This window comes from Cydia fagiglandana, chromosome 11 (genome assembly GCF_963556715.1).
Source record: "Cydia fagiglandana chromosome 11, ilCydFagi1.1, whole genome shotgun sequence".
NCBI classification, from domain to species: Eukaryota; Metazoa; Arthropoda; class Insecta; order Lepidoptera; family Tortricidae; genus Cydia; species Cydia fagiglandana.
The window spans coordinates 14,132,124-14,146,179 of record NC_085942.1 but is presented as its reverse complement, the minus strand read 5'-3'; the positions used below and the strand labels follow the sequence as shown (position 1 = coordinate 14,146,179).

At 36.6% G+C, this 14,056-nt stretch overlaps 1 protein-coding gene across 1 annotated transcript; it reads left to right on the top strand.

Annotated features, from left to right (window-relative positions):
- The first annotated feature begins 2,083 nt into the window (after positions 1–2,083).
- LOC134668620 (uncharacterized) lies at positions 2,084–9,631 on the top strand. The gene is made up of 5 exons (XM_063526060.1): positions 2,084–2,550; positions 3,450–3,640; positions 6,309–6,487; positions 7,450–7,562; positions 9,421–9,631. Exons 1-5 carry the CDS (start codon positions 2,084–2,086, stop codon positions 9,602–9,604), a joined length of 1,134 nt encoding a protein of 377 aa, XP_063382130.1. The 3' UTR covers positions 9,605–9,631.
- Positions 9,632–14,056: the final 4,425 nt, after the last annotated feature.

The window sequence follows — 14,056 nt, the reverse complement described above, 5'->3', positions numbered from 1 at the left end:
TACTTACCAACCGTTAAATCGGAAACCTATATGTAATTTATTCGTTAAGGGCCCACTGATTACCAGTCCGCCGGACGATTTCGGCCTGTCAGTTAAGTTAAAAGCTAAATTTGACAGCTCCGAATAACTGACAGGCTGATATCGTCCGGCAAACTGATAATGTGCCCTTTAGAGGCTGTTCGGAAAGAGAAGTCGTGAAATGTATTGGGCCCCATATATTCCATGACTCTTCTCTTTCCGCACATACTCTATTCCATTTCTGTCCGCGTCTAAGCGTTCAGAGGATACCTTGAGGCTAATTCAAACTCACATTTTGAAGTCAAAATTATGTATTGTCTTTTTAGGGTTCCGTACCCAAAGGGTAAAACGGGACCCTATTACTAAGACTTCGCTGTCCGTCCGTCCGTCCGTTCGTCTGTCACCAGGCTGTATTTCACGAACCGTGATAGCTAGACAGTTGAAATTTTCACAGATGATGTATTTCTGTTGCCGCTATAACAACAAATACTAAAAACAGAATAAAATAAAGATTTAAGTGGGGCTCCCATACAGCAAACGTGATTTTTGACCAAAGTTAAGCAACGTCGGGCGTGGTCAGTACTTGGATGGGTGACCATTTTCTTTTTGCATTTTTTCCGTTTTTTTTTTTGCTTAATGGTACGGAACCCTTCGTGCGCGAGTCCGACTCGCACTTGCCCGGTTTTTTTTCTTATCATTTGCCCGTGCGTCCCGCTCGCGCCAGTAGAAAATGTATTACGAACGAGAGCGAGCGAAATTCGCGTACGAACGATAGTTCAAAATGTACGTTTCAATTGGCCTCCTTTTGTTGTTGCTATCTTGCATTTCCGCAGACAGAGCGAGACGGCAACAAACATGGTGGCCCTTATCAAGTTTTTTTGCCGACTTGTAAACGCACTAGCATGATGATAATAATTTCAATTTGTACAACGTTTGTATTTGTTTAATAAAATTACTTCATAAACATCTACTACTCCATAATCATCTACTGTGTGGAAACTAGGTTGTTTATTGACAATTTTAACAATAATATTACAGTATATAAGTATAATTTTAGGAGAGTCATTTCCACTATTTTTTCGATCTTGTATAACCATTATAATATATAGAACCGAATGAAACTATTTAACATAGGTTTGTAGCGCTAATTATGTGTTACCTGTTTACTTTTAATTTACTTGTTTTTTAGCAAAAAGATTATATTAATATTCTTCAGAATTCCGAAATGGCAGCTGTTGGTTTTTAATTACATCTACTTACCAAGTGATGAATGGTAACTTACCACTTTATAAGTGGCCACAGAGAACAATGTAATCCTGTAAAGTTTCAGTGTTACATATTAAAACTATGCTATACCTACTTAAGAAATAATTAATTCATCTAGTTATTTATACATTCCTACTGAAAAATATAAGTCACATTGAGCATGTGACAAGCTTAGTTATATTTTTTATTATTATTTATTAAACTTATAAGACTATGCTAGACCTGCGCCATCGTTAGCAATAATTATTCACAGTGTTGCCAACTTGGCATAAATGATGTCAGATCTGGCATATTTTCACTCGCTTTGGCACCAAAATTTTCCATTTAGCATCTGGCATATTTTTTAGCATAATTTAGTCTAAGCCAAGTTTGCACCAACTTGGCAGCAACAATATGCGCCATCGCCTTATGTGGTTCATATTTTCATATGAATTTTGACTTTTGTGGACGGATGGACGTCAAAGGACTATATAAAGATGGTCAAGAAGATCTTGTCAGTCGAAAAAGGCGGTAATTTTGAAAAAAATATGTGTTTTAAGTGTCTTATTTCAAGTGATATTTTAGCATTTTTTTAGCATAGGTGTTTCAAAAATCTTTGGCATAATTTTGGCATAATCTAGACATTAGTCTAGCATTTTTTCAAAATCCGAGTTGGCAACACTGAATTTATTCAGCTATGTGTGGTCATTGGTGAGAAGCTGCGGTCAGAGAACCACGTTATCTAGCACATTCTTATAGTTAATATAATACTTCCTTATAATTTATACAATAAAATATATAAGCATTGACGTTAAGAACCATGTCGTGGTTTGACTCTGTGAAAGATGTAGCTAAAAGTGTTGCGAAGAATATAGCTGAAGCAACTTCGTCTGTTACTGATTCTGTAGACAGGTACAGTTTTGAACCTGTAACAAATGTAGCTAAAAGTGTTGCGAAGAATATAGCTGAAGCAACTTCGTCTGTTACTGATTCTGTAGACAGGGACAGTTTTGAAACTGTAAAAAATGTAGCTAAAACTGTTGCGAAGAATATAACTGAAGCAACTTCGCCTGTTACTGATTCTGTAGACAGGTACACACTTAGCTATGCAAGTGCTGTTCCTGATCATCATAGCGGGTGGTGGAGTGTTCTCAGTAATAGTACGTCTGGAAACCACAGTGAAGGATCCAGTGAATCTGATAGTGATAGTGAGAGGCTTGATGTAGCGAGTGGATTTACAGCTGTTGAAGTGACAACTAGAGCAAGATACACTTATGAGCTAGACAGGTAAATTACATTTTATTAAGGATTCTATAGTATCAGTTAGTGAGACTTTAGATTATTTGGTATAACTACTACTTGCTTACAGCTCCCTATAGGCAAACACTACTTGTGAAACTTATGTTATGACCATTCCATGCTAGCCCTTTTACCCTAGTTACATATTTGCAGTAAAAATCCGATGTCCTGTGATCAATTTGCAACAAACCACGGACAGACAAGCACGTTATCTAATCCTAACAATTCCGATATTATAATCCGTGATAAAACTTCTATAACAGTACAGCAATCATGCCTTGGTTTGAAACTGTAAAAAGTGTAGCAAAAACAGTAGTAAAAACTTTAAGTGATGTAACTGGTGGCCCAGCTATCGATAAAGGAAGTTTTGCACTTCCTTATCGAGATGGTAGGCCTAAACCTTCTACATCAAGAATGGCCGAGAACGAATCTAACAGTGAGAGTGATACAAGTGAAGAAGAAGCCACTGGTGTTTCTCAAATAGCTACCAGAGCCAGAATCACTTATAAATTGGATAGGTAGGTAAAATACATATTTAACATTATTAAAGAAAAATTGTAAAAAAGGAACTTGGTCGCTGAAAAATCCGTATCATACAATTCTTTACAACGTTCTACTTTTTCAACTTCTTTTTATTCGTAACTTTGTAATTGGTAAGCAATTAGGGTCAACCGGGATAAATGCATCACTTGAGGTAAATGCGTCTTTTAAACGTTTTGTTCTAAATGGAACATTTCATATTGCAACCCTCCCTATTCGAAGTGTGGTCACTGAACGTTTATACGGCTATAATAGTTATAATATTGTGTTGCGTTTGGAAGATATCTTCAAAAGACGCATTTTCCACAAGAGACGCTTTACCCCGTGTGACCCTATTAACGTTACAGATTTCAAAAGAACGCCTTGTTGATGTTTGTGCAAATGAAAAGCGAGCCACCAGGGAGTGGCTGCAGAGTAGAAGAAACGACCACTAAAGATATAAACGTTATCCTGGATACCCTCACCGGTTTTCGGTTCGAAGTGAACAACACACACATAGATCTCACTTGTAGTGAAATAGAGAATAAATGTCAGGAATGTAAGTATACTGTTATTAATTATTAGCAGACGTCGTAAATTTTATATCATTTTCGGTGCAGCGGAGTGGTGTTAACGGAATTGGTATAAACAATTTCAACCCTAATGATTAATTAGCGTTAATTAAGTTAATATTGACCTTAATTTGCCATTTAAGTTGGAATTATCTATACCAATTCCGTTAAGACCACTCCGCTGCACCAAAAATGCTATAAAATGTACGATATCTGATTATTAAGAATCATCGCATAACACACAGGCTTATTCTAATTTTAATAACATGCCGATAAGATGGTTTTTCCCATTTGTAGCGAAACATTACGAACGGTTACGAACAGAGAACCTGCCTAGCGGGTCGCTGACAGGAAATGTCAGCCTATTCAAATTTTAATAACAGGATATGAATTAGATCTGGATTAGATATGGATCTGATCTGTCAGTGTCAAAAGTGACATTTCTCCAACCAAAACCGTCAGCAGCTAAGTAAGTTCTTTGTTCGTAACCGTTCGTAAGATTTCGCTACAAACGGGAAAAACCGTCTTATCGGCTACCGCGTCTCGCGTACATCGCGCTGGCAGTGAATGTACTAATTTAGAGATGAAAGTTAGTAAGAGATTGCAAAAAGGTACGTTTAATGACTTAAATATTATTATTATTACGATAAGATTATAATACAAAGCCGTTCTTAGAAAATAATGTTGTTGGCCTATAGGTAGTTTCTCTAAAAATACTAACCCAGCATAATTATGTTATTGTCACTATAAACATAAACACTCACACACAGATGACTCAGGCAGACTGTATCTCACATAGCTGTAACCTGAAACTATTAAGTAGTAGGCATGCAGTTCTCATTATGATCATCACTAATCTAAGTTCTAATGTAGTGTTATATGTCCCTTATTAACTACACTCATCGACAAATTTATCGAATTCGATCGCAATCGGCATCGAAAGCAAAAAAAAGTTCAATTACTAATTTTGAATTTACTTTAGGTAACTACTAAAAAAACCGGGCAAGTGCGAGTCGGACTCGCGCACGAAGGGTTCCGTACCATAATGCAAAAAAAAAGGAAAAAAAAGCAAAAAAAAAACGGTCACCCATCCAAGTACTGCAGACCACGCCCGACGTTGCTTAACTTTGGTCAAAAATCACGTTTGTTGTATGTATAAAAATCACATTTAAATCTTTAATTCTGTTTTTAGTATTTGTTGTTATAGCGGCAACAGAAATACATCATCTGTGAAAATTTCAACTGTGTAGCTATCACGGTTCGTAGTCGAGATACAGCCTGGTGACAGACAGACGGACGGACGGACGGACGGACAGCGAAGTCTTAGTAATAGGGTCCCGTTTTCAGAGATGTGACTTATTTGAAATACTTGTATTTAAAATGCAAATACAAAATGCAAAATACCTATTTTGTATTTAAATACCTTTTGAAGAAAACTATTTTGTATTTTATTTGAAATAGTTTTTGGGACCTATTTTCTATTTTCAAAATACAAAATACTTTATAGTAGGTAGGTAGGAGTTACAATCTCTTCTGATGTTACAATCCTGGCAACTCTCTCATTCTTTTAACATGGAACTGTTGAATCTGTTTAGTAATGTCGCACATGACCACAAGCGTAGGGAGTGGTTAAAAAAGTGGAATCTTGAGTGTTGGGAGGGTTTCAAGGCACGAGAGGAGAACAAACTTTTCTGCCCTGGTGAAACATAAACGAGACGATTTCATCACACTAACGAGAGGCATTATACTGGCTGTGAAACATTACAAATTAATGCTTTAAAAGTTGGCCGATAAAAACCATCATCCATACCTACATCCTACCGGTTAATATGAGCAAACAACTAGAAATTTGCACTTTAGATAGAGGATTGATTTCAAAGAATAAAGAGAGTCTTTTCAACTCGGAAATTCCGAGTAATACTTTTTAATTCAGACTAGGCATTCACTACTCAGAGTACCTTTTTTCGCAAAGTATTTGTATTTTTAAAAAGTATTTTGAAAATACCTATTTCCTATTTTGTATTTAAATACAAATACAAAAACTATTTTGTATTTTGCATTTGAAATAGTATTATCAAGGAAGTATTTGTATTTTGTATTTAAATACTTTTTATAAAGTATTTTTCGCATCTCTGCCCGTTTTACCCTTTGGGTACGGAACCCTAAAAATTAATACAGTAATTAAACCTTTTTTTCTCGTTCCTCTAAATTTGTCCAATGAGAACAGAACTATATATGTGATTTTATCTCATAATTTTAAAACTAACACGGGACTTAAGAGCCCTTCAACGCGCACATAGGCGTCCAAAGTTAAAACGGCCGTTTTTGTTTTGAGGTCCTAGATCGACGAAACCAGCAACATAAAAACTAGTTTGATGTATTCAAAAGGTACTTAAATACACAATACAGTCCGTAGCGGCCCCCTTTTTTCAATATCTTTCATTAAATTTAAATAATCACGATTATTTAGCTGTGGCGCTAAGTTGAAGGGCTCTTAAACGCGTATAACTTACATTTATTTATGGCCTGACGTTTCGAACGCGACGCGATTAAGTCCCGTGTTAATTTTAAAATTATGAGTGAAAATCGTGTTAATTTCAATCAATATATTGTGATTTTTTCCCTTGTTAACTATTTGTTGCATTTATTTTACAGTTTTTGAGCAAAACTTTACCGAGTACGGTGCGGTTATCGTGGTTGTTCTCACATTTGACGGCACAACGGGCCAGTTATCGGCGCTGGACGGCCGATTATCAGAATCGATTATTTTGCGTCACTTGACTGACAATTTGAATCCAACACTGCTCGGAAAACCTAAAATATATATTACCGAGGTAAAATCCCAATTCGATTAAAAATATTTCATTATTTTACAGAATATTTATAAGTCCCGCTGCCCGATTCGAACTTCAAGATACGTCGATAAATAGATCTAGAAACGATTGGATTAGATGCGTCAGTGTCAAAAGTGACGTTTTTGTTTGAAGTAACGTCACATTTGACACTGACATATCTTATCCATATCGATTCTAGATCTATTAACTGACGTATCATAAAGTTCGAATTAGGCCGCCGGTAATATTTATGTTAGCAACATTGAAATAAGAACTATAAGTTCTAAATTTAAAATATTAAAAATAATGTTATTTAGTTGCCATAGCGGCACTTCTTTAATTTTCTTTCCTGTGACAATGCATGTTTTGTGTGGTTTCTGAAATAAACTATTTTTTCCTAAAAGATTCTTTAATAATATACAGTCCACTCATGCTCTACTACCTACTGAAGCCAAGACCGCTTCAATTTGTCAACAGCCATGTAGGTAATTCATATAGCTGTTGTATTTAAAACTTTTCTATTTTTTGTGATGTAAAAAAATTTAATGTCTTTTTAAGTTCTTCCGGATCGATTAAAAATTGAATGCGTTATAAACAGTTATTGACCGAAACGTTAGCGAAGGTCTTCATTTCGACTCGGGTGATTTGCTTTCGTATGTCCGGATGTTCTCCTTTGCAGGTCGCAATGCTCAACTGAATCTCGTAATATTTTGTGACCACATTCTATGATAAAGATCAGATGAGGTAAGACAAACACTAGGACAAGAGTAACACTTAGGGAATCCTCATAGTGTTACTCTTGTCTCGAGTAAAATAAACTGTGTTTCTCTTTCCCCACATGACCTTAAAATAACCTTTTTGTATTTTAATTTATAAGCATTTTTTCACTTATACATTTTCTAAGCTTAACGTGAGGTCTACAGCTCACAGAGGTACTAGTAATTAATTCAAATTATTTACAGGCCAATCGAATAATATCCTCTGAAAATGGACTCCGGCTTATTTCTATATCATTGGAAGGACATCAAGATGTTTTGGGATTTCACATACCAACAACTATGGAACATCAATCTATGTGAGTTTTACAACAATAATGTTAATACGGACTAAATTCCTACTAAAATTACTAGACATATTATGTCGTTCACGAGTCACTTAAATGAACTGTCGGCCCGGTTCTAACTTTAAGATATGACAAATAGTATGACTAGATACGATATGGATTAGATATGTCAGTGTCAAAAGTGACATTTCTTCAAACAAAAACGTCACTTTTGACACTGACATATCTAATCCATATCGTATCTAGTCGTAATATTTGACGTATCTTAAAGTTTGAATCGGGCCATGTATCATTTGACGGAACTCACTCACTCTTCAACTCAGTACAGTTTTAAGTCGCTCATTTCGCTCAGTAACTCATCTATCTCAGTGTTCCTTGCCCGCTCTTTCCCACTCATGATTTGAATGTGCCGGCCGAGCGTGTGGAGCGAGTGAGCGAGTGAGACGATGCGAATAGGTATCGGAGCGATTCGGAGCTCGCGAAAATATGCCGGGATTGTATCGCGTGATTCACCATCTTGGTCGCACTTGTTGCTGTGTGTATCTACTCACTCGTGAACAATTTAGTCTACAGATTCACTGAGTGAAATGAGTGATTAAATATCACCGCGAGCGAAAGATATGAATCAATCTTTTCAACTCAGTGAAGCGTTTTGCGCATCTCGAATAATTACGGAAGGTAAGGTCATACGGTTAAGTGCATCTGTGGGATAAGTGTGGCTGGCCTTCACATTGGGGCTGTTTACAAACACCGAAATAATCAGTAATTGGTGCGTATTTTACACATTTTCACTACATCGCGCAATTAACTAGGGCGAAAAGTGGAAAATTAAACGCATTTTAACGACGACTGTGATCATGACGATCATGAGACCGAAACCAATAAATTATTGAAGGTATTGTGACTCGTCTGGTAGAAAAAATACAAATTTTCAGTCTAGTGCAATAGGTACTTCAATTCCAACTGCATACCCAATGAAAATCAGCGTCATGGCTTGCCGTGGCATTATGCTGAGTGGGGATTCTCTTTAGCATCTTAATAGTTTGTGTAATTTGTTTTGTGTGTTACCTATTTCCAAGATGTTAAATAAATGTATTTATTCTTCTTCTTCTTCATACGTTTGTTTCTGAATGAAGTGGGAAGTGCCACTTGCTCCCCTCTGCCACTTCAGGTGGATATTTGCATGCACGACCTTTTGCCATCACTGCGGCCTTAACACCAGTGCAAGTGCTCCGCGAGCACAGTTTATCGCACGAGACACACTAGCTGTCCTTTTCTAACTATATTAATTAGAAAGAGGCGGATAGCCTCTCTCACTTTGGAGATAAACTACCCTTTCCGCTCCAAATTTTACGTACTAATGGAACCATTTTATGAAAATACGGATAATCGATACATTTCGATTGCCAAAACATTAAATAATTATTCATCATCATTCTCTTGCCCTTTTCCCATTCACTTGGGGTTGGCGCAGCATGTCTTTCTCTTCCACACCTCTCTGTCACCCGTCATCTCATCATTCACTTGCGCTCGTTTCATATCATCTCTCACACAGTCCATCCACCTTTTCCTCGGTTTTCCTCTCCTCGTACTTCCCTCCACATTCATTCGTAGAACCTTTCTCGTCACATGACTTTCATCCCTCCGCATCACATGCCCGTACCACGCTAGGCGATTTGCCCTTTTCTGTTATGTTACATTAAATAATTATTATAAATCCTATTTAAATCCGTTAACTAATTTTTGCCTAAGAGCCCAATAAATATCCATTTTTTTTCTATTTTGCTACCATTTTTTTGAACTACTACACCCATAGACCGATATATAGAAAAAAAGACAAATACGAGTATATATGCATATTTTTTTCTAGGATACGACGTCCGCTCCTGCTTATGTGTGACAACATCAAGAATATGGCTGATAATCATGACTTTGCGACTATATTAAAGAAGTCTGCGGAAGATATTGCAGCAGAGCCAAACTTCGTGTTTGTGGATAATCCTATAGAATATTGCAACAACTTTACAAAAGAGATGATATTAGCGAGATCTTAAACAATCAAAATCTCATTATTAAGTCTTTTATACCGGGTGTGGCCTGCAACATTTGCAAATAATTAAAACATAGATTGTACTGCTCAAACGGTGACACTTTTGTTCTACAACTTTTAAAAATTATGAATTATTTAGATTCCCTATTTTTCATACAAAATAAATATTATCTTCAATGGACGCCATCGCCACGCCATATCATTGTGATTGACGTTGCTTGTCACGCCTTAAACAAAACAAAATTTGCAATAAATTGCGTCTTAGAATACACTTTAAAGTGTATTAAAAATCAAATCACAAGTTATTTTTAAAAGTCGTTGAACAAATGTTAGTCAGTTTGAGGAATACAGCCTACAGTTTAATTTTTTGCTCATATTACAGGCCACACCCGGTATACCTACTCGTACCAATCACGGAACAATGGTGTTCTGGACATTTGAGAGGCGTGCGCGCAGCCGAAGCCAGCACGTAGATCCCTTTTGACACTTTAATGAGATGTAAAGGGTACGCCGAGCGGATGTTGCTCTTGCCAGAGTCATGGGATACACGCAAAGGCAGCACCCGCTATGGTATATTGAGAGTTGATAGAATCTAAAATGGAATATAATATTGGCTGAAAGCGACAGACTAAATAAATATCCATTTTTTTTCTATTTTGTATCCATTTTCTTGAACCCATAGAGAGACCGATCTGTCAATTTAATTATCTTCTGTATTCCTTAATAGTTTTAAGTTAAAATCAGCGCTGCGGCTTACCGTAGCATTACGCTTGAGTAGGGGTCCTTTTTAAGCATTTATAAGGCAGAGGGAATATATTTCCCACCTGATTTTGAACTTTATTTCAAAGTGATAGAGTTCAATTTTGCATAATTCCTGACACCCTTATGCCTTATAAAGGGTCCATCCATGTGTCTATTACGTATAATTTGTAACTTAACTTTTTTCTTTCTTTCAAATACTGGGCTATGTGATTAATACCGGACGCCTGGCTAGTATGCAAATTTATCCGGCAGACAGTGACTCGCACCTCGCACCTACAAAAAGCGACATCTAGGATGGCTTTGGGCAACACTGGCATGCGGGCTAAGGGTAGAGAGGTGTCACGGGATTTTAAATATAATAATAGCCAACTCGCCACTTACATTTCCACATCTACCCACGAGAACGCAGCTCTCGCGACTCCACTCGGCCCTCAATGGACGGCCGGCTAAGGCGAACCAAAGGCAGAGGAACCTTTACCAGCCACCCACCTGTCGGGTGCACTCGTGTATGTGGAGTTTTTTTTTATTATGAATGGGCTTACTCATGGCCACAGACTAGCCGAGGCGTAGACGTGGCCTACGATGGAGCGAGCTCGCCCAGAAGGTGCCTGTTCACTTTGATTTGAAGGTTGCCTAAGAACACGACTAGTTGCTGTTCCCAAACAGCTCACGACAAGCCCATTACTATAATTAAGTATTATGTGTAGGTATAAAGCTGGGGACTGACTTGTAATATTTCGAAGAAGAAGAAATCTTGAGCGAAAGTTTTTGTCCAGCATAATTAACTTAGAAATATATACTTGTATACTTAATTATAATTTTATACTTACCTTATATTATTAGATATTGAAAAATAAACCACGCGTACCCGCCACTGCATTTTCTTGGACTTTAAACCTATCTATCTTTTTCAGATTTATTCAGACATGTCCAAAATTATCAGAGTGACTATGCCACTAATTCGGGTGTAAAATTAATGGTGCAGTCGCGCAAGCTCGTGCCCGCGGAAGTGATAACGCATTAATGGCTCCCGCCATTAGCATCCGGTGGGGAAATACAGTGCCGGACGTAAGTTTTGACTCTAGGACTGCCTGTTTCCGGTTATGGCAACCATCTAAATAATACATGGAGGAGAAGAGATGTGCGATCACGTCACCTTGTCTTTTCGTGTCCAAGATCGAAAGCGATGGTGGCTTGACTACGCGACGGAAAAATTAATAGTAGATTGTTAACCAAGGGTGAAAAGGCACCCATTTCTGTCGAGGTAGTTTGGCGCTCGAACGCAGTGAGAGCGTCAATAGTCTGAGATAGAAATGGTGCCTTTCACCCGAGTTAAACACTCTACTTTTCATATCTAATGCGAGGAAACCAAACAAGACAAGGCAATTTCGCAAAATCAGTAATGGAAGTACGTATATACCTAATAGATCTACGGCCATGATTTATTTTCCTTAGGACTTACTTGCAATCGGAGACTTTACAGGTGTGATTAATAACCCCTAGCGAAAATCATTTAGATTGCAATATTTACGAAAACACACATTTTTTAACAAACTGCAGTAATTTTTAAATGATTTGTTCATTATAGTATGAAAATCAGCGGGATTGCCTCTTACTTTTTAATTTTATACTTTTTCGTTCTTAAAGCCGCAACAGACTACCGGACCGCACCCTGCGGAATAACATATTAAAAGTATTTTAAATATTAAATAACAATTTAATTAATAATATAAGTATTTTTTTTTTGTATTTTTTTTATTTTCATGAATATAGTGCTAAATATCTTTAAAAATCAATTTAATATCGTACAAACGTTTACCTGTGGCTGTATAAGATTCTGCCTTTGCCCATTTACGCAAGTGTAAGGTTTAAAAAAATATGTTTGGTGTATTCCTTTTGGTTCCCGCCTTATGAAATCGAGTAAATAGAATTCAACGAAATAAATCAAGAATAATTTGTTTTTAACAATTCACTTATATCATTTTTATAAAAAAAAGGATCAACGTGGGATTAATAAAATTAAACAATTACCAATTGTTCCAGGCGAGGAAATAAAGACACTATTTTTCCATTTTGTTTCCACCCAGTTGTTCGTGGGACGGAGACGCAGTGGAGTACACCACTTTTCTGCACTAGAGCATAAACGTATCACTTTTAGCGCACCTTTTAGAATAACAACGACCCACTTTCAGAGCATGAGATATGAAAACAATATTAAATGACGATCCAACCAATTTTACAGAAATGCAATTTTCCATCATATTTTCACGGAAACTTACGAACGTGTCTTGCTATTTCAGTCAGTCTCAGTAAAAAGAGTACTGACATTGACTGAACTAGCATGACAAATACGAACGCTTCCGAGAAAATAAGATGGAAAGCAATTATGCACTGGCATCTGTAACATATTGTCAATTACTCCGAGGTAACATATAAATAAAGACGCACGAAAGTTGATGTTGATGTTCGACATCGACTGGCTGCAAGCAATATTTTTTTGTATAATTGCAAATAATTGAAAGAAAATTACATAACATTTACTCAATGTTACTGAATGTTGTTCTTCCATCCTAAATAATACTTGTAAGATACAATTTATACGTGTATACCGTCGGTGCGAATAAAAAAATCGCCATGTATTTTTAAGCTACTTTTCAGGAGACAAAAATAACTGTTTATTTTCCTGTTTGTAATATATTTGTTGCGCCTGTATTTTTTTCTGATAGATCAATGATTTTTACATAATACTCATGAAGAAAATAAACAGATTTATATGTAATTTTTTTAAATATTATTATTTTAACCAAATTTTGCTACATAGCGACTAAAATTTTGTTCATTAAAATCGTCATGTGTGAAGTTTGTACACATAGCGATTTGTTGCCAAAGTAACATAGTACGAGAGATGATACATAGCGGATTTTAGGGTCTATGTCAGGTAATCCATTCTACAATAGATGATACATAGCGGAATTTAGGGTATATGTCGGGTAATCCATTCTACAATCAATCGCCATGTGCAACATTATCGCCATCACCCTCGACGGAAAACAAGGCATTTAATATCGTTATGTGCTAAAAAATCACATACTTAGCTATTTTTTTGTTTCTTTTCTGTTGTTTTTTGACAAAGGTTGTTCTGTGTTTACATAGCGGAATTTTTATTTTCAAAACTAATAAAGATACTTATAACAAAAATATTTATGTGGGTCGACGGGAAATTAAAAAGGAATTCAAATATGCCAAAATAAAAAAATCGTAAAAAAACACATAGCGATTTTTTTATTCGCACCGACGATACATACCTTGACAAATAAAACTGAACATAAGTTGACAGGTAGATAATGCGTTTGGCATTAAGTCCGCCGTTTGTACGATAAGTTTTTTGTGCAATATAGATGAAATAAATAGCACGCAGCGTAGGACGTCCACCCACAAGATGGACAGACGATATTGTTCAGGTCGCCGAAAGACGCTGGATGCAGGGCGCTTCCAACCGGCACGTATGGAGGTCCAAGGGGGAGGCCTATGTTCAGCAGTGGACGACTTATGGCTGAGATGATGATGATGATGATGAGATGAAATAGATAGATGAACATATGTAGAGCTGATAAATTAAAATAGCATATTTCTTACCGTACCTACACTATAACATTTACTAGGAATTTTAAGAGTAATAAGCCTGATGAATTTA